The 27,169-nt window shown below is 47.9% G+C and overlaps 1 protein-coding gene across 1 annotated transcript in view; it reads left to right on the top strand.

The window, feature by feature from the left end:
- Positions 1-3,431, top strand: part of nectin1b (nectin cell adhesion molecule 1b) — a 517,671-nt gene extending 514,240 nt beyond the window's left edge. Inside the window, exon 8 of the mRNA XM_059639109.1 lies at positions 2,070-3,431. Within this exon, the coding sequence (XP_059495092.1) occupies positions 2,070-2,144 (75 nt within the window). The 3' untranslated portion in view covers positions 2,145-3,431. The remainder of the gene's footprint in view (positions 1-2,069) is intronic.
- Positions 3,432-27,169: the final 23,738 nt, after the last annotated feature.

The following is a 27,169-nucleotide window of genomic DNA, read 5'->3' as shown; positions in this document are numbered from 1 at the left end:
CCGCTCTCCCGTGCCACCCACCCTTTTCTCACTGACTGACATTGATGTCCTGTAGAACAATGCCACATTTTAAAATCTTTATCCCAGTAATTTCCCTCCTTATCTTTGTGAACACCTTCAGGCCTTTGATTATCTGATTTCTCTATATTGTTCTAATTCCATTTCTTGGCTCACCACAATTTTTACTCTTCTCCTGTTGACAATTGTGTTCTCCACCTGAGCTATCATCTCTGAATTTCGTCATTTTCTTCGTCCCTCAATGTCTTCCTTAAGATGCTTCTTAAAGCTTATCTCTTCAGGCAAACTGTTGGACAACTTTCCGAATATCTTTTATGGTTTGGCATCACATTTTTTTCAATATTGCTCCTTTGAAGCTCCCTCCTCAAGGCATTTTATTAAGGTGCTGTACAAATGAAAACTAAGACCATCAGACCATTAGAAATAGGAACAAGAATAGGCCCTTGAGCCCCTCGAAACTGTTCCACCATTCAATAGGATCGCAGCTAATCCAACATTCCTCACATCCGCTTTCCTGCCCTTTCCACATAACTCTTGATTCTCTGACTCACTGATTGATTTATTGTCATGTGTACCAAACACAGTGAAAAGCTTTGTTTATGAGCGGCACAGGCAGATCATGGCACTAAAGGATGTTCAGATCAAAAAGTCTTAGCGGCGTGCAGGTTACATCATACAGGTTGTGCACTAGGTGAGATCAACATTAGCAAGGTCAGCGTCATTTGAGGCTAGAGGGTCCATTCATCAGTCCGATAATGAGCTGGAAGAAGCTGTTCCTGAACCTGCTCCTGCTTGTGTTTAGGGTTCTGTGTCTTCTGCCTGACAGAAGACATTGTAGGAGATCAGTACCGGGGTGCGATGGGTCTTTGATGATGTTGGCTGCCTTTCCGCAGCAGTGAGCCGTGTAAACAGAGTCCATGGGTGGAAGGTTGCCTCCTATGATGGGCCTGGGCTGTGCACACCACCTTCTGTAGTTTCTTACAGTCCTGGGCAGAGAATCTATCTCAGCCTTAAATATACACAAAGACTCAGCGCCCCACCCCTCAACAACTTCCTGTGGCAGGGAGTTCCAAAGTCTCACAATCCTCTTCGAGACAAAATTCCTCCTCCTCTCCATTTTAAATTAATGCGCCTTTGTTATGAGTTTTGAGAAGATTTGTAGCTCAGGTTGAGGTTCTGGATGTGAGTTTGCTCGCTGAGCTGGAAGGTTAGTTTTCTGACGTTTCGTCACCATTCTAGCTCAGCGAGCAAACTCACATCCAGAGCCTTTGTTATGAGTTTATGCCCTCTGGTTCCATGTGGGGAAATTTTCTCTCAGCATTTACATCATTTAAGCCCATTAAGAGTTCTATATGTTCCAATGAGATCACCTCTCATTCTTGTAGGTCAGAAGTGACATGACACGCGGTTTAAAGTCAAACAAGTTTATTTGAAATTTGCTCCGAAAGCTTGCGTTTTCAAATAAACCTGTTGAACTGTAACCTGGTGCCAGGTGACCTCTGACATTGTCCAGCCCAGACCAACACCAGTACCTTCCCATCATTCTTCTAAATTCTAGATTGACCTTTGCTCGTACAACAATCCCACCAGGAAACATCGTCATGAAACTTCTGGGAACTGCCTCCAATGAAATAATATCTTCCCTTAAATAAGGGACCAAAACTGCTGACAGTAGTCATCAGAACTTCATCAGAAAAGCTAGGCCCGAAACGTCAGCTTTTGTGCTCCTAAGATGCCGCTTGGCCTGCTGTGTTCATCCAGCTCTACATTTTGTTATCTCAGATTCTCCAGCATCTGCAGTTCCCATTATCTCACTATCTCCAGGTAGATTTCATCTGTTTTACTGCTTACACTCAGCTGTGTTTTTTTCATTCCTCATTCAAATGCCTTTCAAGAGCAGAATCGTTTCTGGATATCTATTTGGCATCTCGTTCATTTTTTGACTGAGAACATGTGGAGCTATTCCCTGCTCCTTCTCAGAGTCAGTGTCTCTCCCTCCATTCTGATGTAGTATTTTATCGGCAATTACAATCTGGCCTTTCTCATTCCAGAGACTGCCTGCAGAAACAGATGAAGATGAGGAACCTTCCGGCCCTCAGCTACACATTTCAGTTAGATTCAGCTGATTTGGGTCTTAAATTCAATCACCCACCTCAATACAATATCCACAGCACAACAACATAACAGAAGGAACTGTGAATGCTGGAAATCTGAAACAGAAACAGAAATTGCTGGAGAAACTCATCAGGACTTGGCAGCACCTTCGGAGTGAAAGCAGAGTTAACATTTCGACAAAGTGACCCTTCTTAATACAATTCTTCTTTTTAAATCTCAGTCATAATTATGAAATTTTGAATTGGCTCCCAGCCTTAAGGGTATTTTGGTGGAGAGAGTTTCAGATTTCCTCTTTGTATAAAAAAGTGCTTCCTGACATTAACCCTGAACAACAAGGTTTTAATTTTGAGGTTCTGCCCCCCTCTCTTAGACTTGCCCATCAGGTGAAATTGTGATTTCCCAGCGACTGTAATTCAAAGATAAAAGCTATCAGGAGTGAACAACAAATCTGGGGATTTTTCATTTCGAATGCTGTCAAGGTGTGTAAAACTATGAGTGGGTTGAACAGGGTTGGACAGGATTGATGAGAGAATATGGGACAAACAGTTGTTAAGACAGACTTAAAAGGTCCTTGGATTTATTATTGGGGGACATAGTGTACAGAAGCAAGGAGGCGTTGCTACACCTCTACAAACCATTGGTCAGGTCGCATTTGGATTGGTGTGTTCAGTTGCGGGCACCTTATTTAAGGAAAGATGTTAAAGATCTGAACAAAGTGCAAAGGAGATGTACTGGACTGATACCAGGAATGGAGGATCTTAGATACAAGGAAAGCTTAGAGAGATTGGGCTCATTCTCCGTAGAGCAGAGAACATTAACAGGTGACCTTATTGAGTTTTCAAACTTATGCACAATCTTGACAGGGTAAAGAAGGGTATTCTGTTTCCTCTGCTCAGTACGTCAGTAACTAGGGGTTACAATTTCAAGATCATCAGCAAGAGACCAAGCAGTGAGAGGAGGAAAAACCTCTTTACTCAGAGAGTTGTTGGAATTTGGAACGCACTGCCTGGGCGGGTGGTGGAGGCAGATTCCATAAGTTGTTTCAAAAGACTACTGGATATATATTTGTGATGATGCTGTAGCTTTCAAAATGTTATATTGTCCTGGTTTTCATTTTGAAGAGTGGTTGTAAGGTAGAGGTGCGTGCTGAAGGCCACTTGAGTAAACATTTGTGAGGCCTCGGGATTTTTTAAAATTGGAATAATGGAAGCAGCTTTGATATGGCCAGCTCTCACAGACCAGGCTCTCCAGTTTTCATTAGTTTTTCGGTTTTCCTTTAAGCTGTAGCTATTGGGGTCTCAACAATGTTGGAAACTTCAATAAATGTCTCCTGGCTGCTACTCTGAATTTCCTCTTGATGTTTGTTTCCTCCTGGTTGGAGAACCACATGTGAGAATGTGTGTCTGAATTTCCCATTTTGCCAAGGTGTCTGTTTGTGGGATGTTACTATATTGGACCAGTTAATTAGTTATAGTTACTGTATCAATGGTTCTGTTAAGTTTCCAATAGAGTCCACCCTTGTCTGCTTTCTGCAGCACCCAATCACTCTGCGACTCCCTTGTCAGCTCAACATGCCTCGCCAACCCCTCCACCACACCCAGAACCTCTCCTTGCAACTGCAGGAGGTACTACACCTGCCTCTACACCTCCCCATTCACCTCCAACTGAGGCTCCAAACAATCCTTCCAGTTCCAGCAGTGATACCTCTGCACATCATCCAACCTGATCTACCGTATCTGTTGCTCCTAATGTAACCTCCTCTATACTGGGGAGACCAAACACAGGCTCGGGGACTGGTTTGCAGAGCATCTTCATTCTGCATGCACCAACCAACCCGACCTTCCAGTTGCCATCAACTTTAATTCCCCGTCCCACTCCCCTGGCACCATGTCCATCCTTGGCCCACTCCACTGTCAGGGTGAGGCCAAAAGTAAACAGCAGGAACAGTTCCTGGTATTTTACCCTGGGAGCTTACAGACCATTGGCCTGAACAACGACTTCACCAGCTTCAAAATGTCTCCACCCCCAAACCTGTCCATCTTCCTACTCACCCAACCACTCCACTCTTCCCACTGACCAACCACAATAACCCCCTCACTGCATGCACCTATCTCCATCCCGCCCACCCTCCCCCGAGGCCCCTCCCTCTATTTACTTCTGGCCTACGCTACCCCTCCCCAGTCCTGACGAAGGGTTTCAGCCCAAAACATTGACTTTCCTGCTCCTCGGATGCTGTCTGACCTGCTGCGCTTCCCCAGCCTCATATCTATTGACCCACATGGTTTCTCTAATGTGCCCTCCTCGTTTAACCTGGTTGTGTTTATCACACAGAACTGACATCTCCTCGTTTAGAACTGGCCTACACTTTATGTAAAGAGAGTGACTGAGATATCATTGGTTTGTGAAGCCTAAACCCAGCAGCTATGTATCACTGCAGTGAGGACCGCGATGAGCTGGAGCGGTCACTGGGGGAATATGGCCCTGAAGGGTATCAGTTCTAAACCAGCTTCAGTCATCCACCAAGAGGTTAAATCCCTCAGCATCCTGTACTAATAGTTGTTGTTAAAATATATACTTGATAAACTGCACAGGAAGATGCCAGAGAAGGGCGGCACGGTGGCTCAGCGACTAGCACTGCTGCCTCATGGTGCCCGGGACCCAGGTTCAGTTCCACCCTCAGGCAACTATCTGTGTGGAAATTACACTTCTCTCTGTGTACGTGTGTGTTTCCACTGGGTGTAGGATAGGTGTTTAGGCCGTGCTAAATTGCCCGTAGTGCCCAGCAATGTGCAATCTAGTTGGATTAGCCATGGGAAATACAGGGCTACAGAGATAGGGTGGGAGGGGGTGCGGTGTCAGTCTAGGTGGGATGCCCTTTGATGGGTTGGTATGACCTCGATTGGCCAAATGGCCAGCTTCCACACTGCTGTGATTCTATGAAAAAAGTGCATAGAATGGAAGGCATTATCTTCTGTTTACTGTACAGTACAAAGCCTTTGATTAACAGGCAATCACAATACACACTGGAGATTAGTCAATGATTCCAAAGTGTATCTGTTGAACAATCTGAGAAATCCTTTCCTAATACCAACGCAATTCTAAAGCAATGAACAGTGAGAGTGATTTGAATGTGGCTGTGGTGAGGGGGAGCAGGTTGGGAACATGCGATAACCAGAGTCATACAGCTCTGCAATACTCAGGGGTAGCTATCCAATTAATCATTGACAAGGTCACTCATGTAACCAAAGACAGAATTAGTGGCAGTTAAAGTACAAATAATTAGAATTGTCTGCTGGATCTCAGCTCCGGGGACTGGGATGATAAGGCAACAGCAACCAAATTAGGTAAAGGGTCAATAGACGAGGTCAAGAATATTTGTATAAATTATAAACCAAGTGCAGCTATTGCATTCTGAGGTAGAACAAGTTTCCTCATTTGTAATGCTGACATATCTGCACTTTCTGAAGTTTCTCCCTCCATTTTTTGAAGGAGATGCATCAAAACAAAGTCCCATCTGCTCTCTCCGAGACAGTTCTTTATTCACTCATGGGACGTGCATGTCGCTGGCTGGACCTATCCCTAATTGCCCACCTCAGAAGATGGTGGTGAGCTGCCTTCTTGAGCTACTGCAGTCCACGTAGGTTAACTCACAATGCCCTTCGGGAAGGAATTCCATGAGTTTGATCGAGCAACAGTGAAGGAACGGTGATATATTTCCGAGTCAGGATGGTGAGTGCCTTAGAGGGCAAATTTCAGGGTGTGGTATTCCCATGTACCTGCTGCCCCTGTCCTTCTAGATGGAAGTGGTCATGGGTTTGGAAGGTGCTGTCTGAGGATCGTTGGTGAATTTCTGCAGAGCATCTTGTATACAGTGCACACTGCTGCTACTGAGTGTCAGCGATGGAGGGAGTGGGTGTTTGTGGATGTGGTGCCAATCAAGTGGGCTGCTTTGTGTTGGAGATGCTCCATCCAGACAAATGGAGAATATTCCATCACACTCTTGACTTGTGCCTTGTAGATGGTTGGGTATTCAGGAAGTGAGTTGCTCGCAGCAGCATTCCCAGCTTCTGACCTGCTCTTGTAGCCACGGTCTAGGTGGTGAGCCCAGTTGAGTTTCTGGTCAATGGTAACCCCCAGGATGTCAATGGTTGGGGCATCAGTGATGGTAACACCATTGAATTAGATTGTCTCTTATTGCAGATGGCCATAGCCTGGCAGTTGTGTGGCATGAATGGTAATTGCCAATTGTCTGGATATTGTCCAGAATCTTGCTTCATGTGAGCATGGACTGCTTCAGTATCTGACGAGTCACAAATCGTGCTGAACATTGTGCAGTCCTCAGCGAGCATCCCCACTTCTGACCTTATGATGGAGGGAAGGTCATTAATATCCTGGAGCTGAGATGGCTGACCTCCATGAATGACAACCATCTTCCTGTGTGCCAGGTATTACTCTAACCACTGAAGAGTTTGTTCCCTGATACCCATTGATTCCAGTTTTGCTGGGGCTCCTTGATGCCACACTCTGTCGAATGCAGCCTTGATGTTAAGGGCTGTCACTGTCACCTCACCTCTGGAATCCAGCTCCTTTGTCCATGTTTGACCCAAGGCTGTAATGAAGTCTGGAGCTGAGTGGCCCTGGCAGAACCCAAACTGGGCATCACTGAGCAGGTTATTGCTGAGCAGGTGCTGCTTGGTAGCACATTCCATCAGTTTGCTGATGATCAAGAATAGATTGATGAGATGGAAATTGGGCAAGTTGGATTTGTTCTCCTTTTTGTGTACAGGACATTCTTGGGCAATTTTCCACATTGTTAGGTAGATACCAATGTTATTGTTGTACTGGAACAGCTTGGCTCAGGGAGCGGCAAGTTCTGGAGCACAAGTCTTCAGCAATATTGCTGAAAATTTGTCCCGGCCAGTAGCCTTTGCAGTATCCAGTATCACATGGAGTGAATCAAATTGGCTGAAGACTGGTATCTGTATTGATTGAGACCATCGGAGGAAGCCGAGATGGATCATCCACTCGGCACTTCTGGCTGAAGATTGCTGCAAAAGCTCCAGCCTTACCTTTTGCACTGATGTGCTGGGAGCTTCCATCATTGAGGATGGGGATGTTTGTGGAGCGTCCTCCTCCAGTGAGTTGTTTAATTGCCCACCACCATTCACCACTGGATGTGGCAGGACTGAAGAGCTGAGATCTGATCCGTTGGTTGTGGGATCACTTAGCCCTGTCTATCCCTTGCTGCTTTTGCAGTTGGGTGTGCAAGTAATCCTTGTTTGTGATTTCACCAGATTGATAACTCATCTTCAAGTAAGCCTGGTGCTGCTCCTGGCATGCCCTCCTGCACACTCCATTGAACCAGAGTTGATCCCCTGTGTTGATGTTACTGGTTGAGTGGGTGATATGCCAGGCCATGAGGTTACAGATTGTGCTGGAGTACAATCCTGCTGCTGTGATGGCCCACGGCGCCTCATGGATGCCCAACGTTGAGTTGCTAGGTCTGTGTGAAGTCTGTCCCATTGAGCACGGGGATAGTGTTACACAACGCAATGGAGGTTGTTCTCAATGTGAAGGTGGGAACTTGTCTCCACCAGGACTGTGCAATGGTGACTCTTACCGATACTGTCATGGACAGATGTATCTACTTTTCTTTATTCATTCATGGGATGAGGGTATCACTGATTAGGCCAGCATTTATTGCCCATCCCTAATTGCCCAAAGGGCAGTTAAGAGTAAACCATATTGCTGTGGGTCTGGAGTCACAAGTAGGCCAGACCAGGTAAGGATGGCAGCTTCCTTCCTGAAAGATCATTAGTGAACCAGATGGGTTTTTCCAACAATCCACAATGGATTCATGGTCATCATTAGATTCTTAATTACAGACATTTATTGAATTCAAATTCCACCATCTGCCGTGGCAGGATTCAAACCTGGATCACCGGAACATTAGAGATAATGGGAACTGCAGATGCTGGAGAATTCCAAGATAATAAAATGTGAGGCTGGATAAACACAGCAGGCCAAGCAGCATCTCAGGAGCACAAAAGCTGACGTTTCGGGCCTAGGCCCTTCATCAGAGAGGGGGATGGGGAGAGGGAACTGGAATAAATAGGGAGAGAGGGGGAGGCGGACCGAAGATGGAGAGTAAAGAAGATAGGTGGAGAGAGTATAGGTGGAGAGGTAGGGAGGGGATAGGTCAGTCCAGGGAAGACGGACATGTCAAGGAGGTGGGATGAGGTTAGTAGGTAGTTGGAGGTGCGGCTTGGGGTGGGAGGAAGGGATGGGTGAGAGGAAGAACCGGTTAGGGAGGCAGAGACAGGTTGGACTGGTTTTGGGATGCAGTGGGTGGAGGGGAAGAGCTGGGCTGGTTGTGTGGTGCAGTGGGGGGAGGGGACGAACTGGGCTGGTTTAGGGATGCGGTGGGGGAAGGGGAGATTTTGAAACTGGTGAAGTCCACATTGGTACCATTAGGCTGCAGGGTTCCCAGGCGGAATATGAGTTGCTGTTCCTGCAACCTTCGGGTGGCATCATTGTGGCACTGCAGGAGGCCCATGATGGACATGTCATCTAAAGAATGGGAGGGGGAGTGGAAATGGTTTGCGACTAGGAGGTGCAGTTGTTTGTTGCAAACTGAGCGGAGGTGTTCTGCAAAGCGGTCTCCAAGCCTCCGCTTGGTTTCCCCAATGTAGAGGAAGCCACACCGGGTACAGTGGATGCAGTATACCACATTGGCAGATGTGCAGGTGAACCTCTGCTTAATGTGGAATGTCATCTTGGGGCCTGGGATGGGGGTGAGGGAGGAGGTGTGGGGGCAAGTGTAGCATTTCCTGCGGTTGCAGGGGAAGGTGCCGGGTGTGGTGGGGTTGGAGGGCAGTGTGGAGCAAACAAGGGAGTCACGGAGAGAGTAGTCTCTCCGGAAAGCAGACAGGGGTGGGGATGGAAAAATGTCTTGGGTGGTGGGGTCGGATTGTAAATGGCGGAAGTGTCAGAGGATGATGCGTTGTATCCGGAGGTTGGTAGGGTGGTGTGTGAGAACAAGGGGGATCCTCTTTGGGCGGTTGTGGCGGGGGCGGGGTGTGAGGGATGTGTTGCGGGAAATACGGGAGACGCGGTCAAGGGCATTCTCGATCACTGTGGGGGGAAAGTTGCGGTCCTTGAAGAACTTGGACATCTGGGATGTGCGGGAGTGGAATGTCTTATCGTGGGAGCAGATGCGGCGGAGGCGGAGGAATTGGGAATAGGGGATGGAATTTTTGCAGGAGGGTGGGTGGGAGGAGGTGTATTCTAGGTAGCTGTGGGAGTCGGTGGGCTTGAAATGGACATCAGTTACAAGCTGGTTGCCTGAGATGGAGACTGAGAGGTCCAGGAAGGTGAGGGATGTGCTGGAGATGGCCCAGGTGAACTGAAGGTTGGGGTGGAAGGTGTTGGTGAAGTGGATGAACTGTTTGAGCTCCTCTGGGGAGCAAGAGGCGGCGCCGATACAGTCATCAATGTACCGGAGGAAGAGGTGGGGTTTGGGGCCTGTGTAGGTGCAGAAGAGGGACTGTTCCACGTAACCTACAAAGAGGCAGGCATAGCTGGGGCCCATGCGGGTGCCCATGGCCACCTTAGTCTGTAGGAAGTGGGAGGAGTCAAAAGAGAATTTGTTGAGGGTGAGGACGAGTTCAGCTAGGCGGATGAGGGTGTCGGTGGAGGGGGACTGGTCGGGCCTGCGGGACAGGAAGAAGCGGAGGGCCTTAAGGCCATCTGCATGCGGAATGCAGGTGTATAGGGACTGGACGTCCATGGTGAAGATGAGGTGTTGGGGGCCAGGGAATTGGAAGTCCTGGAGGAGGTGGAGGGCATGGGTGGTGCCATGGACGTAGGTGGGGAGTTCCTGGACCAAAGGGGAGGAAATGGAGTCCAGATAGGTGGAGATGAGTTCGGTGGGGCAGGAGCAGGCTGAGACGATGGGTCAACCAGGGCAGGCAGGTTTGTGGATTTTGGGAAGGAGATAGAAACGGGCCGTGCGGGGTTGGGGAACAATGAGGTTGGAGACTGTGGGTGGGAGGTCCCCTGAGGTGATGAGGTCATGAATGGTGTTGGAGATGATGGTTTGGTGCTCGGGTGTGGGGCCATGATCGAGGGGGCGGTAGGAGGTGGTGTCGGAGTGTTGGCGTCCGGCGTCCAACCCCAACACACCCGGCACCTTCCCCTGCAACCGCAGGAAATGCTACACTTGCCCCCACACCTCCTCCCTCACCCCTATCCCAGGCCCCAAGATGACATTCCACATTAAGCAGAGGTTCACCTGCACATCTGCCAATGTGCTATACTGCATCCACTGTACACGGTATGGCTTCCTCTACATTGGGGAAACCAAGCGGAGGCTTGGAGACCACTTTGCAGAACACCTCCGCTCAGTTTGCAACAAACAACTGCACCTCCCAGTCGCAAACCATTTCCACTCCCCATCCCATTCTTTAGATGACATGTCCATCATGGGCCTCCTGCAGTGCCACAATGATGCCACCCGAAGGTTGCAGGAACAGCAACTCATATTCCGCATGGGAACCCTGCAGCCTAATGGTATCAATGTGGACTTCACCAGTTTCAAAATCTCCCCTTCCCCCACCGCATCCCAAAACCAGCCCAGTTCATCCCCTCCCCCCACTGCACCACACAACCATCCCAGCTCTTCCCCCCCACCCACTGCATCCCAAAACCAGTCCCACCTGTCTCTGCCTCCCTAACCTGTTCTTCCTCTCACCCATCCCTTCCTCCCACCCCAAGCCGCACCCCCAGCTACCTACTAACCTCATCCCACCTCCTTGACCTGTCCGTCTTCCCTGGACTGACCTATCCCCTCCCTACCTCCCCACCTATACTCCCTCCACCTATCTTCTTTACTCTCCATCTTCGGTCCGCCTCCCCCTCTCTCCCTATTTATCCCAGTTCCCTCTCCCCATCCCCCTCTCTGATGAAGAGTCTAGGCCCGAAACGTCAGCTTTTGTGCTCCTGAGATGCTGCTTGGCCTGCTGTGTTCATCCAGCCTCACATTTTATTATCCCCGGAACATTATCTGCGTCTCTGGATTAACAGTCCAGTGATAATACCACGAGGCCATTGCCTCCCCCAACGGCAGCTGGCAGATTGGTGAGGATGAGGTCAAGTATGTTTTTCCCTCTTGTTGGTTCCCTCACCACCTGCTGCAGACCCAGTCTAGCAGCGATATCATTTAAGACCCGACCAGCTCGATCAGTAATGCTGCTGCTGAGCCTCTCTTGGTACTGGACATTGAAACCCCCCACCCAGAGCATATTTTGTGCCCTTGCCATCCTCAATGCTTTCTCCATGTGTTGTTCAGCATGGAGGAGTACTGATGCATCAGCTGAGGGAGGACAGTATGTGATAATCAGCAGGAGGTGCCCTTGTCCATGTTTAACTTGATGCTATGAGACTTCATGGAATTCAGATTGTTAGAAAAACCCATCAAGTTCACTAATGACCTTTAGGAAGGGAATCTGCTGTCCTTTCCCAGTCTGACCTACATGTGACCCCAGACCCACAGCAATGTATTTGACTCTTAACAGCACTCTGCGTAGTAAATACTGACCTGTCCGGTGACAGCCACATTCCATCAAAAACAGACAAAATGGTACCATAGGAGTGTTGCTATGGGAATAATCAAAACCCTTGTACAAATTAGATTGATGTTCAAGAGAGGGCACTAGTGCACAAAACATCTCAGGAGAACAGGGATACCATGGAAACCAGGATAAACTTAATGAAGGAGCATTGAGAGGCCACACAATGCAAATTTAAATGATTGACAATGTGCTTCTCACGGAGAGAGGTAATGAGCTGGAGATCATTTCACCCTCTTGGGTGCAGTTTCTCTTTAAATACTATGCACTGACAGTGACTTCAATGTTTCACTCTCCTCAACTGAAGTTATTCAGATTAATTCATCCAATATGTTTGAAAATGAGTTCTCAGATTGTGGGCACCTCTAGCAAGATCTTTAGTGCTGACCCATCTCTAGTTTCCCTTGAGAAGTTGCTGATGGAGTGTGATTAATGAAGCGAGTGGTTTGGCCAGCTCAGGGGGCAGTGGAAACACAGCAGTGGGTTCACACAAAACCCCAGACTAGACCTCCTTCCCTAAGGGACAATGTTAAACTGTTGGAGCTTTCCGTGGCATTCTGGGCTCTCTTACTGGGAGCAGCACATTTAAAATTTTTTTTTCCAAAATCACGTGACTGCTAATGTCGCAGGCACCTCTGCATTAATACTCCTTAAATTGAAACACCAAGGAGAGCTTGCCTATAAAAATCTTACCCTCCTCATTGTCATGTGAATGTGGTCCCTTGGTCTGGCAGTTATTTAGACAATACAGTTACACAGTCATATTGAGGGAATTTCAGAACCCAGTACAGTCATTCCTCAGCAAATGTTACTACCCCACAGAGAGCAATCAGTCTGAGCATCTAAGGATTTCCACTCATCCTTGTAAAGCACAGCCTCAGGAGCTCTGTAGAAACAGCTTGCAGTCATATTTCCATCAAGCTGACTCACTAACAGTTAATTCTCATTCAGAATGCAAACACTTTGCAGCCACTCACTTCCCTCAGGTTCTAGGTCCCAGACCTGCCTATTCCTCCAGTTTACTTCAGATTACTGCAGCACAGGAATATCTTACTTTTACAGGTAGATCAGCCCAAACCTGACATGAAATCAGCAAGCCATTTCTATTTTAAGCAGGCAATTAATTTTCTGTCTGTGAGGCTATATACATTTATCACTTGGGGTGTTTTCATTTCAAAAGATGAAAGGTTTAATAACCGAACTGGAGACAAGAAGTAAGATCAGGACTTTCGGTGAAACAATATTTTTCGAAGAACAAGCCAACCAATAACACCAGGAAGTCAGTAATAACCTAAATCTGGTCTCCCATTGGCAGAGTTTAATGAAGCCACAGAACTTAGTACAACGTTGCTTCCAGACTCTTTCTCCCGATGATTGGGGGTTACATCAGCCAAGTTCATCATGAGGAAAGGACCAACCAGTCCCTTGAACAAAACAGGTCTGGTCACTACACATACGTATATGTGTGTATGCATGTTCACATGTAAATGTGCTGCGCATGTGTGAGTGTATAATTCCCCACCATCCCATACTCAACAGCCCTTTGTCCAGCAAAGCCGGATTTTAAAATTCTCACCAAATAAAAACAGAAAGAACTGCGGACGCTGTAAATTAGGAACAAAAACAAAGTTGCTGGAAAAGCTCAGCAGGTCTGGCAGCATCTGTGGAGGAGAAAACAGAGTTAACGTGTTGGGTCCGGTGACCCTTCCTCAGAACTGAACTTTAAAATCTTCATCCCGATGTTTTAGTCCCCCCGTGACCTTTCCCTTCTGTATCTCCCTTCCAAGGGCTCAGTGCTCCATTAACTCTGGCTTCCAGAACTCCCCCGATTTCCTTCACTCTACTGTCGGGAGCCATGCATTCAGCTAACCTAAGCTCCAGAATTGCCTCCCTGAGGTCCTTCTTGCCCACCAAATATTCCATTTAAGATACTTTTACAATCTAACTCTCTCAATTAAGCTTTTAAATGTGTTTATGTATCTAGAGGTACAGTTAGAAGGCCAAGACAGACAAGGCAATGGGCCAAGTGCTAGTAAATTGGATTAGAACAAGTAGGCAGTTGTTTTGAGCAGCACTGACTCAATGGGCTGAAGGGACTTTTTCTGGATTGTAGATCTCTATGATTCTATGACTTTCAGTCTCCTGTCCTAATATTAAATTGAGATTGGGCTTGTGTTTCCTTGAAGTTGGGAGGTGATTTGCCTGGAAGCTTTAAGATGTTGTGGTGAAAAGGCAGAGTAGATGAAGAGAAGCTATTTCTCTGGTCTAGGGCCCAGGAATGAAGCTAAGAATTTGAGTGAGATCAATCAGGAGTGAGGTTAGGAAACACATTCACACTCAAAAGGGACTAGAAGTGTGTAAAGCCTCTTCTTTAACAGCACTTGGTTTTGGGGCAATTGTTAATTTGAGATGAATTGGTTCAACCTAAGATTCATAGATGTTTCTTCAGCAATCATACTCAGGAATGTGAGGCAAAGTTGTGGAATTAAGTCACAGGCTGGTCATGATCTCATTTCATGGTAGAACAGAATCAAGGGCTGAATAGCTTCATCCTGTTCCTCAAAGAATGATGAAGAGAGAGAGAGAGAGAACAGAAGGTAACAACAAATAGCATTTAGTACCTTTAAAGAGAAATGTGTGATTGAGACAATGAGGATCATGTATTGGGCTAAAACTTTCTATATAAAGAGATAGTAAGAACTGCTGATGCTAGAGTAAGAGATAACACAGAATGGAGTTGGAGGAACACAGCAGGCCAGGCAGCATCAGAGGAGCAGGAAAGTTAATGTTTCGGGTCAGGACCCTTCTTCTGGAGAAGGGTCCTGACCCGAAATGTTAATAATCCTGCTCCTCTGATGCTGCCTGGCCTGCTGTGCTCCTCCAACTCCATTCTGTGTTATTTCTATATAAAGAGCTAGTTCTACAAATAGGAATTGAAACCAACTAAGGTAAACCCGCAAGAAAACAGTTAATCCTTATAAATCTAAGCTTGGTCTCTCCTCCATCCAATCTACCACTTGACCTTCTGCTAATTGGCAGTTTAACTGAAGCTGAATTAGACATTGATTGTTAATTGCTGTGTGCCTTTGAGTGTCCTTGGAGCTTGTGAAAGCACAGAGAACAGAGAAGTGGCCTGTAACGCTCTCGATGAACATTTGAACACTCTGCTGTACGGACATTCCTATCTCTCAATCGGCCTGTTTCTAATAACTTCAAACATGCTGCAGGCTCCTGCAGCCTAGTGCGATCTACATACCAAACGGTCTCCATAAAAAATCCACATTTAATTCTTCAATTAAAATTTCTTGAATCTTGAAATGATTTGTGGTAAAATATTGGCCAGTAAAGTTCTACAATATTGAGATGAGGTGAACCTCAGTCTAGGCCTTGGGATTTCCCATGGCAATAGCTTTTGTGTGAATGAATTGAGATTAAGATTTCCTGGAAATGGGTTCTGATTTTTCATTTTCTTTATGAAAAGTTGTGTTTGAGAAACAATGTCTTCTTGGAAGCAGCAGAAATTTCCCCATTAGTGAAGGGATCAAATTCTATTTGACGATGTGTCTGCTGCTAGAGTCCCTGTCACAGGCCCAGCAACCATCAATTGCAGCCTGGTCTCTGTGACACCATTATTTTAGCAGCAGCTCTATCTTGCCTGGCACTTAGCCAAGAAACTAATGTATCTAATTTAATATCACTCTGTAATCCTGCCAGGCGTAGGGCACATTCATAGCTCTTTATTTATACCTTACGAGGAAGTGAATAAGACGGAGTCGGTTAGAACGAAAGTACCATCCTTTAAGTGAGAGATAGAATTGTTTAGAAGATTAAATGTCTAATCCACTGTATGGAATATGAACACAACTTCACTGTACATTGTGAATTCCATACTAGAAGATAAGTAAATTGGACAGGGCCATTTAATACAGGAGCATAAAGAGTAGTAGGAACGGGTGAGCATTCAGCCCATGAAATCTATTTGTTATTTTTTAAAATTTTCACACTTCCACTCCCTTGGTGCCAATTTCATTTCCTTACCTCATATTCCTTGATATTTTTGCTTCACAATAAACCAAGCAATTGCCTGTAGAAACCTCCCATTCCAAACCATGGGAGACTGCCACCCAATGGGAAGCATTTGAGGAGTTTGGGAGCAGATCAGTGGATTGGTGTCTGGCTCAGCTATGGAGCTGGAAGAGTTGGCAGCAATCAGGATTCACAAAGAACATCAAAGATTTTCAGTTCAATTTTCTGACAAAAGGCACCCAATGGGTGATTGAGGAGGACAGAGATGGATGGATAGTGAAGAAGGGACGGTGAAGGAGGGACAGCAATGATGGGGCAGTGACAGAGGAGCAGGTAATGAGGGACAGTCAAAGAGAGACAGTAATGAAGGGACAGTGATGGAGGGATAGTGACAGGGAGACAGTGATGGGGAGACAGTGCATCACTGCCCTTCCATATCTGCAGCCCCCATCACTGCCCCTCCTTATCTTCCCCGCAGTGGACAGTGACAAGGACAGTGAAGGGAGGACAGTGATGGTGGGACAGTGATGGGTGACAGTGATGGGCGGACAGTGACGGGGGGCAGTGATGATGGGACAGTGATGGGGGACAGTGATCCTGGAAAAGTGATGGAGGGACAGTGATGGCAGACAGTGATGGGGGACGGTGATGGGGGACAGAGACATGGGGGAAACAGTGACAGGAGAACAGTGATGGGGGACAATGATGGGGGGACAGTGATGGGGGCACAGTGATGGAGGGACAGTGATGGAGGGACAGTGATGGGGGGCAGTGATGGGGGACAGAGACGAGGGGGCAACAGTGATGGGGGGACAGTGATGGGAGGACAGAGATGGGGGGGAACAGTGATAGGGGGGACAGTGATGGAGGGACAGTGATGGGGGACAGTGATGGGAGGACAGTGATGGTGGGACAGTGATGGGGGGCAGTGATGGGGGGCAGTGATGGGGGGCAGTGATGGGGGACAGTGATGGGGGACAGTGATGAGCGGACAGTGACGGGGTGCAGTGATGCTGAGACAGTGATGGGGTACAGTGATGGCGGAACAGTGATGGAGGGACAGTGACAGTGGAACAGTGATGGGACAGTGATGAGGGACACTGATGTAGGACAGTGATGGGGTCAGAGACAGCGGGGGGAACTGTGACGGGGGGACAGTGATGGGGGACAGTGATGGAGGGACAGGGATGGGGGGCAGTGATGGGGGGACAGTGATGGAGGGACAGTGATGGGGGGCAGTGATGAGGGACAGAGACGGGGGGTCAACAGTGATGGGGGGGACAGTGATGGAGGGACAGTGATGGGGGACAGTGATGAGCGGACAGTGATGGGGTGCAGGGATGATGAGACAGTGATGGGGGACGGTGATGGGGTACAGTGATGGCGGAACAGTGATGGAGGGACAGTGACAGCGGAACAGTGATGGGACAGTGATGGAGGGACAGTGATGGGGGACAATGATGGGGTCAGAGACGGCGGGGGGGAACTGTGACGGGGGGACAGTGATGGGGGACATTGATGGAGGGACAGTGATGGGGGGGGCAGTGATGGGGGGACAGTGATGGAGGGACAGTGATGATAGGGCAGTGCTGATCTGACAGCACAGAATAGAACCCAAACATGAGACTTCTCAATGAACTGTGTTCCTGGAGATTGGCGAGGGTAGGAGAGAAACATGAAGACAATGACATTTGAGTGGAACTGGATTGAGATGAGGGTTGTTAGTGATGGAGGTGGGGTGGGGGGTCATGCTAACGAAACTCACTGGAGGATGAATTCATGATATTAAGGCTCCATGTTATTGTGTGAAATCAAAAATTGGTGGAGTTATGGACTCAGGAAGCAATGTGGGATAGATTGAGGAAGCGCAGGTCAAATAAGAAGGTAAACGTGAACTTCAATCTGAAGAGAAACTGCAAGACAACAATTCACAGAGACCACAAAGAGGGATTGAAAAGCTGGAACCGTAAGAGCTGAGAACAATGGATGAGCTGGAGAATGGTAACCATTTTTAAAATATGATCAAAGTACAGACAGTTATGAGCTGAGACAGTAGATCAATGACAGACTTCACTAGTTGGATTGGGAAGTGGATCAGCACCAGAAGACAGGGGTTTGAATGAATGGGGTCTTATGGTCAGTCATATGGTCTATGGGGTCACTCAGTTTACTCATTACCCGAGAGGCTCAGACTACTCGAGTATATTTCTGCTGGTGCAGTGCGTACTGACTCTTGGGCTGGTTACTGACTGTATCAGTAATGCAAGATAATAAAATGTGAGGCTGGATGAGCACAGCAGGCCCAGCAGCATCTCAGGAGCACAAAAGCTGACGTTTCAGGACGAGACCCTTCATCAGAGAGGTCTAGGCCCGAAACATCAGCTTTTGTGCTCCTGAGATGCTGCTGGGCCTGCTGTGTTCATCCAGCCTCACATTTTATTATCTTGGATTCTCCAGCCTCTGCAGTTCCCATTATCACTGTATCAGTAATGCATCCCACTTCCCATTTGCGTGATCCTTTGATCTGTCTGCCCTTGATCTCTCTCTACCTATAAACTCTGTGCCTGTGTGCTGCTCTCTCACTGTACCTAACAAAGGGGCAGTGCATCGAAAGCTTGTGATTTCAAATAAACCTGGCATCGTGTGATTTCTGACTTTGTCCACCCCAGTCCAATGCCAGCACCTCGACATCAGAAGTTAGCAAAATGGAAATTAAATATTTAGGAAGGCTAATGGTATGTTGAGCTTCGCTGCAAGAGGATTTGAATACATCAGTAATGATGTCTTGTTGCAGCCATATAGAGCCCTAACAAAATCTCACCTGGTATTGTGTAAAATGTGGTTTCCTATCAAAGGAAGGAAATATTTGCCGTAGAGAGAGTGAATGAAGATTTGCCAAATTATCCCTTGGGAACGCACAATTGTTTTCTGAGGAGACAGCCCGAATTTCTCGAGAGTTTTAAAGAATATGAGGTGAAACTTATTAAATGCTTACAGGGCGTGTTGACAGGGTGGATGTGGATAGGATGTTTCCCATGACAAGTGAGCCTAGGCCCAGGAGAGATAATCTCAGGATAAGGGCAGGCTACTAAAGGCAGAGATAAGAAAAAAATTATTTATTCTGAGGTTTGGTGGGGATGCAGGTGAATCTTTGAAATGCTCTACCCCAATGAGTGAAAGCTCAATCACTGAGCAGGTTCAAGATAGATATGGCTAGATTTCTGGTCATTGATGGGATCGAAGGAGATGGAGGTAGTGCAGAAAAGTGCCATTGAGGTCAATGGTCAGTCATGGCCTAGAATGGTGGAGCACGTTGGATGGGCCGAATGGCCTGTTCCTATGTTCCTACAACCTGAGAGTGGGGGTGGAGGTGGGGGGATACTGTTATCAGGAAAGGCTTTATTTTCTTTTCACAATGGCAAGGAGAAGGTTTCCAGAATCAGTTATGGTCAGAAGATAAGACAGAATGCAGAAAATCCAAAGTCTTCCACTGGAGCTACAGTGTGAAAGGGTCCTCCGTGTAATTAAAGTAACAATGAATTACCAAATGGCCATCAGCAAACTTAAATGGAAGAGAAATATAATGAAGGAGTTATCTTGGCGTGTGGATCCGATGGGGAGATGTTTGTGATGAACAGATTGTCTGGTGGGGAGGTTAATAAAAACAACAATGAACCCAAATGCCCCATCAAACTGATTGATTGGCATACTGCACTTTCCATTAATCACAGTCAGCTGCTCCACAGTTACATGTCCCTAATCACTACATCATTGCTCATTTATTAACCTGCCTGGTTTAAAGGAAAATGTGTTGGATAATAACATGAGCTAAATATGGCCGTACATTTGGGCGCCTCTCCTAATCGGTCTTTCCATAGTTCATCTGTCTCTCTGTTCAGTGAGATTAGAGGTGATGCAGATTCATTTAATGATTGATGATAACTGGCAAAGACCAGGAGGTAGCAGAGAGAAACAAACAAAGAGAAACAAAGAAACAAAGAAACCTACTGCACAGGAACAGGCCATTCGACCCTCCAAGCCTGCGCTGATCAAGGTCCTCTGTCTAACCTGTCATCTATTTTCTAACGGTCTGTGTCCATTTGCTCCCTGCCCATCCATGTACCTGTCCAAATATATCTTAAAAGACGCTAACGTGTCTGCGTCTACCACCTCCGCTGGCAATGCGTTCCAGGCACCCACCACCCTCTGTAAAGAACTTTCCACGCATATCTCCCTTAAACTTTCCTCCTCTCACTTTGAACTCACGGCCCCGAGTAATTGAGTCCCCCACTCTGGGAAAAAGCTTCTTGCTATCCACCCTGTCTATACCCCTCATGATTTTGTAGACCTCAATCAGGTCCCCCCTCAATCTCCGTCTTTCTAATGAAAATAATCCTAATCTATTCAACCTCTCTTCATAGCTAGCACCCTCCATACCAGGCAACATCCTGGTGAACCTCCTCTGCACCCTCTCCAAAGAATCCACATCCTTTTGGTAATGTCGCGACCAGAACTGTACACAGTACTCCAAATGTGACCGAACCAAAGTCCTATACAACTGCAACATGACCTGCCAACTCTTGTACTCAATACCCTGCCCAATGAAGGAAAGCATGCCATATGCCTTCTTGACCACCCTATTGACCTGCGTTGTCACCTTCAGGGAACAATGGACCTGAACACCCAGATCTGTCTGTTCATCAATTTTCCCTAGGACTTTTCCATTTACTGTATAGTTCGCCCTTGAATTTGATCTTCCAAAATGCATCACCTTGTATTTGCCCGGATTGAGCTCCATCTGCCATTTATCTGCCCAACTCTCCATTCTATCTATATTCTGCTGTAATTTCTGACAGTTCCCTTCACTATCAGCTACTCCACCAATCTTAGTGTCATCAGCAAACTCTCTGATCAGACCACCTACACCTTCCTCCAGATCATTTACATATCACAAAGAACAGTGGTCCGAGCACAGATCCCTGTGGAACACCACTGGTTACAGGTCTCCAATTTGAGAAACTCCCTTCTACTACTACCCTCTGTCTCCTGTTGCCCAGCCACTTTTTTATCCATCTAGCTAGCACACCCTGGACCCCATGTGACTTCACTTTCTCCATCAGCCTGCCATGGGGAACCTTATCAAATGCCTTACTGAAGTCCATGTATATGACATCTACAGCCTTTCCCTCATCAATCAACTTTGTCACGTCCTCAAAGAATTCTATTAAGTTGGTAAGACATGACCTTCCCTGTACAAAACCATGTTGCCTATCACTGATAAGCGCATTTTCTTCCAAATGGGAATAGATCCTTTCCCTCAGTATCTTCTCCAGTAGCTTCCCTACCACTGACGTCAGGCTCACCGGTCAATAATTACCTGGATTATCCTTGCTGCCCTTTTTAAACAAGGGGACAACATTAGCAAGTCCCCAGTCCTCTGGGACCTCACCTGTATCTAAGGACACTGCAAAGATATCTGTTAGGGTCCCGGCTATTTCCTCTCTCGCTTCCCTCAGTAACATGGGATAGATCCCATTCGGACCTGGGGACTTGTCCACCTTAATGTCTTTTAGGCTACTGAACACTTCCTCCCTCCTTATGTCAACTTGACCCAGAGTAAGCAAACATCTATCCCTAACCTCAACATCCGTCGTGTCCCTCTACTTGGTGAATACCGATGCAAAGTACTCGTTAAGAATGTCACCCATTTTCTCTGACTCAGCACATAACTTTCCTTCTTTGTCCTTAAGTGGGCCAATCCTTTCTCTAGTTATCCTCTTGCTCTTTATACATGAATAAAAGGCTTTGGGATTTTCCTTAGCCATGTTTGCCAACAATATCTCATCTCCTCTCTTAGCCCTCTTAATCCCTTTTTTCAGATTCGCTGTACATTCCCGATATTCTTGCAAAGCTTTGTCTGTTTTCAGTCGCCTAGACCTCATGTATGCTTCCTTTTTTCTCTTGGCTAGTCTGACAATTTCACCTGTCATCCATGGCTCCCTAATCTTGCCTTTCCTATTCCTCATTTTCACAGGACCATGTCTCTCCTGCACACTAATCAACCTCTCCTTAAAAGCCTCCCACATATCAAATGTGGATTTACCTTCAAACAGTTTCTCCCAATCTACATTCCTCAGATCCTGCCGAATCTTGGTGTAGTCGGCCTTCCCCCAGTTTAGAACTCTTCCTTTAGGACCACTCCTATCCTTGCCCATGAGTATTGTAAAACTTACGGAATTGTGGTCGCTATTTCCAAAGTAGTCCCCTACTGTAATATCAACCACCTGGCCGGGCTCATTCCCCAGCACCAGGTCCAGTGTGGCCCTTTCCCGAGTTGGACTACATACATACTGCTCTAGAAAACCCTCCTGGACACACCTTACAAATTCTGCTCCGAGAGGGGAGGAGGAACGAAAACTGGGTGTATTGTGATGTATAAACAATAAGTGACAGGTCATGCCCGTAGGATTTGTGCACTTGTGACAGGGTCATTGGGAATCTCTGGGCAGTTTTACTGAGGTGTAAATTTGAAATATTGTAATGTTACCCCAGGTAGGGGCAAATTAGTGCAGATGCCGGAATCTGGACTGAAAACAAAAAATGCTCTAATAAAAAGTCATCTAGACTTGAAACACTCGCTTGCTTTCTCTCCATGGAGACTGCCTGATCCTCTGTGATTTCCAGCATTTTTTTCGGGATCACCCCAGTCTGAGGAACAGTGGGCCCTGGTTCATTCAAATAATTTTTCTTCATTCACAGCATGTGGACATCACAGACTGTTCTTGCATTTATTGCCGATTCCTAATGCCCCAGAAAGATATGCTGGTCTGCCTCCCTCATGGTCCATGGTTCGGATAGGGTAAAATCATCATAGCCCCAAAGAGCTGCCCTCTATTAGAGAGATGACTGGTGGTCATTTAACCTAAGGGTCACCAGGCTTCAGGGGAGGGGAGGGTTTGGGAAGGAGGGTCCTCATGGTAACCTCAGCTGGTACAGAAATTTAACCCACACTGTGGGCATCACTCTGCATCTGAAGACAGCTGTCCTGCCAACTGACCTAACTAATCAAACCAAACACCCTGCTGTGGTTCGGGACATCCACAGTGCTGTCAGGAAGGAAGTTCCAAGATTACGAATTCTATGAAAATTATTTAGGGTCGACAATCAAAACATTCTGCTCAATGTCTCCATGTCAAAAGTCAGGTGATACCAAACTGACAGAGCAGGAATTGTGTTGGCTTGACCAATGGAATCAGTCCAATATATCACTGGTCCAGATGGTGCATATGAGTCTGAAGAGACCAGGAATCTATTGGCGTTAGCTAATGGAGTGATTCTAGGATAACTCGGACTGGAAACTCTGCTGAAAACCCAGCTTCATTTCTTTTGTTTAAATTCAGTCATGGGATTAGGGTGTCACTGAAAAGGCTAACATTTGTGACCCATCTAAAATTGCCCTTGAGCGGATTGAAATGGTGTGGAGAGCCAGAGGACAGTTAAGAGTCAATCATAATGTGATAGATCTGGAGTCATGTGCAGACCAGATCAGGTTAGGGTGACAGATTTCCTCTCCTAAAGAACCAGATGGTCCTTACAAAAGGCAATGCTCATTGCTGGGTCACTCTGACTGAAACCAGCTTTTAATTACAGATTTTTAAAATCCTACCAGTCACGAGGATAGGGTTTATGTATCTATCATCCTGGAGCATTAGCCAGGGCCACCAGAAATCAAAAAAAAGATATAGAATCAGGCACTTCTGTCAAACTTTCACGAAACTGAATATTCTTCAGTGCCCCAATTTTCTGACAGCATACCCCACCCCCAAGGCCCTCAGTACAATACCCCAACCCCCGTGCCCTCAGGACAATACCCCTCCCACAGTACCCAGAATAAAATACCACACCCACAGTGCCCTGAATACAACATCCCCTCCCCCAGTGCTCACAATACAATACCACTCCCTCAGTGCCCTGATTAAAATACCCCTCACACAGTGCCCTGAATACAATACCCCCTCCCCCAGTGCCCTCAATACATTACCCTTCCCCCAGTGCCCTGAGTACAATACCCCTCCCCCAGTGCCCTCTGTACAATACCCCCTCCCCCAGTGCCCTCAATACAATACCCTTCCCCCAGTGCCCTGAGTACAATACCCCTCCCCCAGTGCCCTCAATACAATACCCCACCCCCTGTGCCCTCAGTACAATACCCCTCCCCCAGTGCCCTCAGTACAATACCCCTCCCTCAGTGCCCTCAATACATTACCCTTCCCCCAGTGCCCTGAGTACAATACCCCTCCCCCAGTGCCCTCAATACAATACCCCACCCCCTGTGCCCTCAGTACAATACACCTCCCCCAGTGCCCTCAGTACAATACCCCTCCCCCAGTGCCCTGAATACAATACCCCCTCCCCAGTGCCCTGAGCACAATGCCCCTCCCCCAGTGCCCTGAGTACAATACCCCTCCCCAGTGCCCTGAGCACAATACCCCTCCCCAGTGCCCTGAGTACAATACCCCTCCCCCAGTGCCCTCAGTATAATACCCCTCCCCCAGTGCCCACAGTACAATACCCCCTCCCCCAGTACCCTCAGTACAATACCCCTCCCCCAGTACCCTGAATGCAATACCCCCTCCCCCAGTGCCCTCAGTACAATGCCCCTCCCCCAGTGCCCTGAATACAATACCCCTCCCCAGTGCCCTCAGTACAATACCCCTCCCCCCGTACCCTCAGTACAATACCCCCTCCCCCAGTGCACTCAGTACAATACCCCTCCCCCCGTACCCTCAGTACAATACCCCCTCTCCCAGTGCCCTCAGTACAGTACCCCTCCCCCAGTGCCCTCAGTACAATACCCCCTCTCCCAGTGCCCTCAGTACAGTACCCCTCCCCCAGTGCCCTCAGTACAATACCCCCTCTCCCAGTGCCCTCAGTACAGTACCCCTCCCCCAGTGCCCTCAGTACAATACCCCCTCCCCCAGTGCCCTCAGTACCATACCCCTCCCCGAGTGCCCTGAGTACGATACCCCTCCCCCAGTGCCCTGATTACAATACCCATCCCCCAGTGCCCTCAGTACAATACCCCTCCCCCAGTGCCCTGAATACAATAGCCCCTCCCCCATTGCCCTCAGTACAATACCCCCTCCCCCAGTGCCCTGAGTTCAATACCCCTCCCCCATTGCCCTCAGTACAATACCCCTCCCCCAGTGCCCTGAGTACAATACCCCTCCCCCAGTGCCCTCAGTACAATACCCCTCCCCCTGTGCCCTGAGTACAATACCCCTCCCCCAGTGCCCTCAGTACAATACCCCTCCCCCAGTGCCCTGAATACGGTACTCCTCCCCCAGTGCCCTCAGTACAGTACCCCTCCCCCAGTGCCCTCAGTACAGTTCCCCTCCCCCAGTGCCCTGAGTACAATACCCCTCTCCCAGTGCCCTCAGTACCATACCCCTCCCCCAGTGCCCTCAGTACAATACCCCCTACCCCAGTGCCCTCAATACGATACCCCTCCCCGAGTGCCCTGAGTACGATACCCCTCCCCCAGAGCCCTGATTACAATACCCCTCCCCCAGTGTCCTCAGTACAATACCCCTGCCCCAGTGCCCTCAGTACAATACCCCTCCGCCCGTGCCCTGAATACAATACCCCTCCCCCAGTGCCCTCAGTACAATACCCCTCCCCCAGTGCCCCGAATACAATATCCCTCCCCCAGTGCTGTGGGACTCTGAGAAAGGAATCAATGAGGGATGCAGTGTGGTGGTAGTGGGAGGAAGGGGAAGGGTGTTGGGAGTGGCATGGGGGTGGGGTGAGGGACAGTAGGTGTGTGATGGGCGTGGGTGTTGGGAAGGACGGTGTGGGTGGGGAGGGTGGGAAAGAGGGTGGGGAAGGAAAGCTGTAGGAGAGGGTGTTGGGAGAGGAAATGGTGTGGTAAAGGGAGTTGTGGGAGCGGAGGAGGGAGTGGAAAGGAGAGGATGGAGGGTCGGGGAGATGGGTGGGTGGGAGAGGAGGAAAGGCTGAGGGGAAAGGCAGAGGGTGGGGGAGGAGAGGTGTAAATTTAGGGAGTGATGAGGGGAGGAGTGGAGTGGAGTGGTGTGGGTGGAGAGAGGAAAAGGGAAGGATGTGGGAGTGGGGGGATAAGCTGGGAGGAGCGTGGGGGCATGGAGAGTGGTTGGGATGGGGAGAGAAGTCAGGATGGGCGTGTGGAGGGGTGAGAAGTAGGAAGTGGTGTGGTCATGTGGGGACAGATGCGGGGAGGGGTGTGGAGGGGTGGGTAGTAGAGCAAGGAGAAGTGTTGTTTGGTGGGTGGGGATCAATGACTGACCCTACCTTACAGATGGTTGCGAAGCATCACATTCACTGAGCAATGCCGCAGCTGCTCACTGAAGGGAATATATTTATTTATAAAGAAATCCTGTTTTTTCTTTATTCTCTGATGTGCTTTTGTTTGATACTGCTCTGTTGTAAAATGGGATCAAATTCTCACCGTCCTTTGCCTGCCTGGCATGCACTAATTAACCTGAGCTGCAGGTTTGCAGGTACCTGTTGCTGTTAGATACAATGAATTTTTAATATCGTTCATCCTCTGAAACATCTAATTCCTTAGCATCAACAACGAGGGCATGATTAGAAGATATAAAGTGAAACCCTTCATTTTAAATTAATTTAATGGAGTTATTAACTTGACCAAATAGTTACCTTCCCCGCAGTGAAACACTCACTGGATCGCTCACAGCAAGGCTCAGAATCTATCAACATGATCATTGTAACTGACTGCAGATATGAGCAGTGTTTTGCCTCATTCATGCACCAGATGACAGGATCCGCATCAAGGCAGCATTTATTACCCATCGGGCAGTTCAGAGTCACTCACATTGCTGTGGGTCTGGAGTCACATGATTCCTTCCCCATTGGGCATTGGTGAACCAGATGGATTTTCTTCCCCCCTCTGGGTTAATACCACTAGGCCATCACTTTCCCCACATAGCAGTAAACACCAGGATCACAGTAGACAGCAGTAGATTCATAGAATCTCTACAGTGTCAGGCCATATGGCCCATCGAGTCCATACCAACCCTCCAAAAAGCACCCCACCCAGATCCAACCCCTACACTATCAATGTAACCCTGCACACCCCATCACTAATCCACCCTAACCTGCACATCCCTGGGCACTGTGGGTAATTTAGCACGGCCAATCCACCCTAACCTATACATCCCTGGACACTGTGGGTAATTTAGCACGGCCAATCCACCCTAACCTATACATCCCTGGACACTGTGGGTAATTTAGCACGGCCAATCCACCCTAACCTATACATCCCTGGGCACTGTGGGCAACTTAGCACGGCCAATCCACCCTAACCTATACATCCCTGGACACTG

This window comes from Stegostoma tigrinum, chromosome 32, assembly GCF_030684315.1.
Source record: "Stegostoma tigrinum isolate sSteTig4 chromosome 32, sSteTig4.hap1, whole genome shotgun sequence".
Classification (NCBI taxonomy): Eukaryota; Metazoa; Chordata; class Chondrichthyes; order Orectolobiformes; family Stegostomatidae; genus Stegostoma; species Stegostoma tigrinum.
The sequence above is the reverse complement of the archived record's forward strand: the minus strand, read 5'-3'. Positions and strand labels throughout refer to the sequence as shown.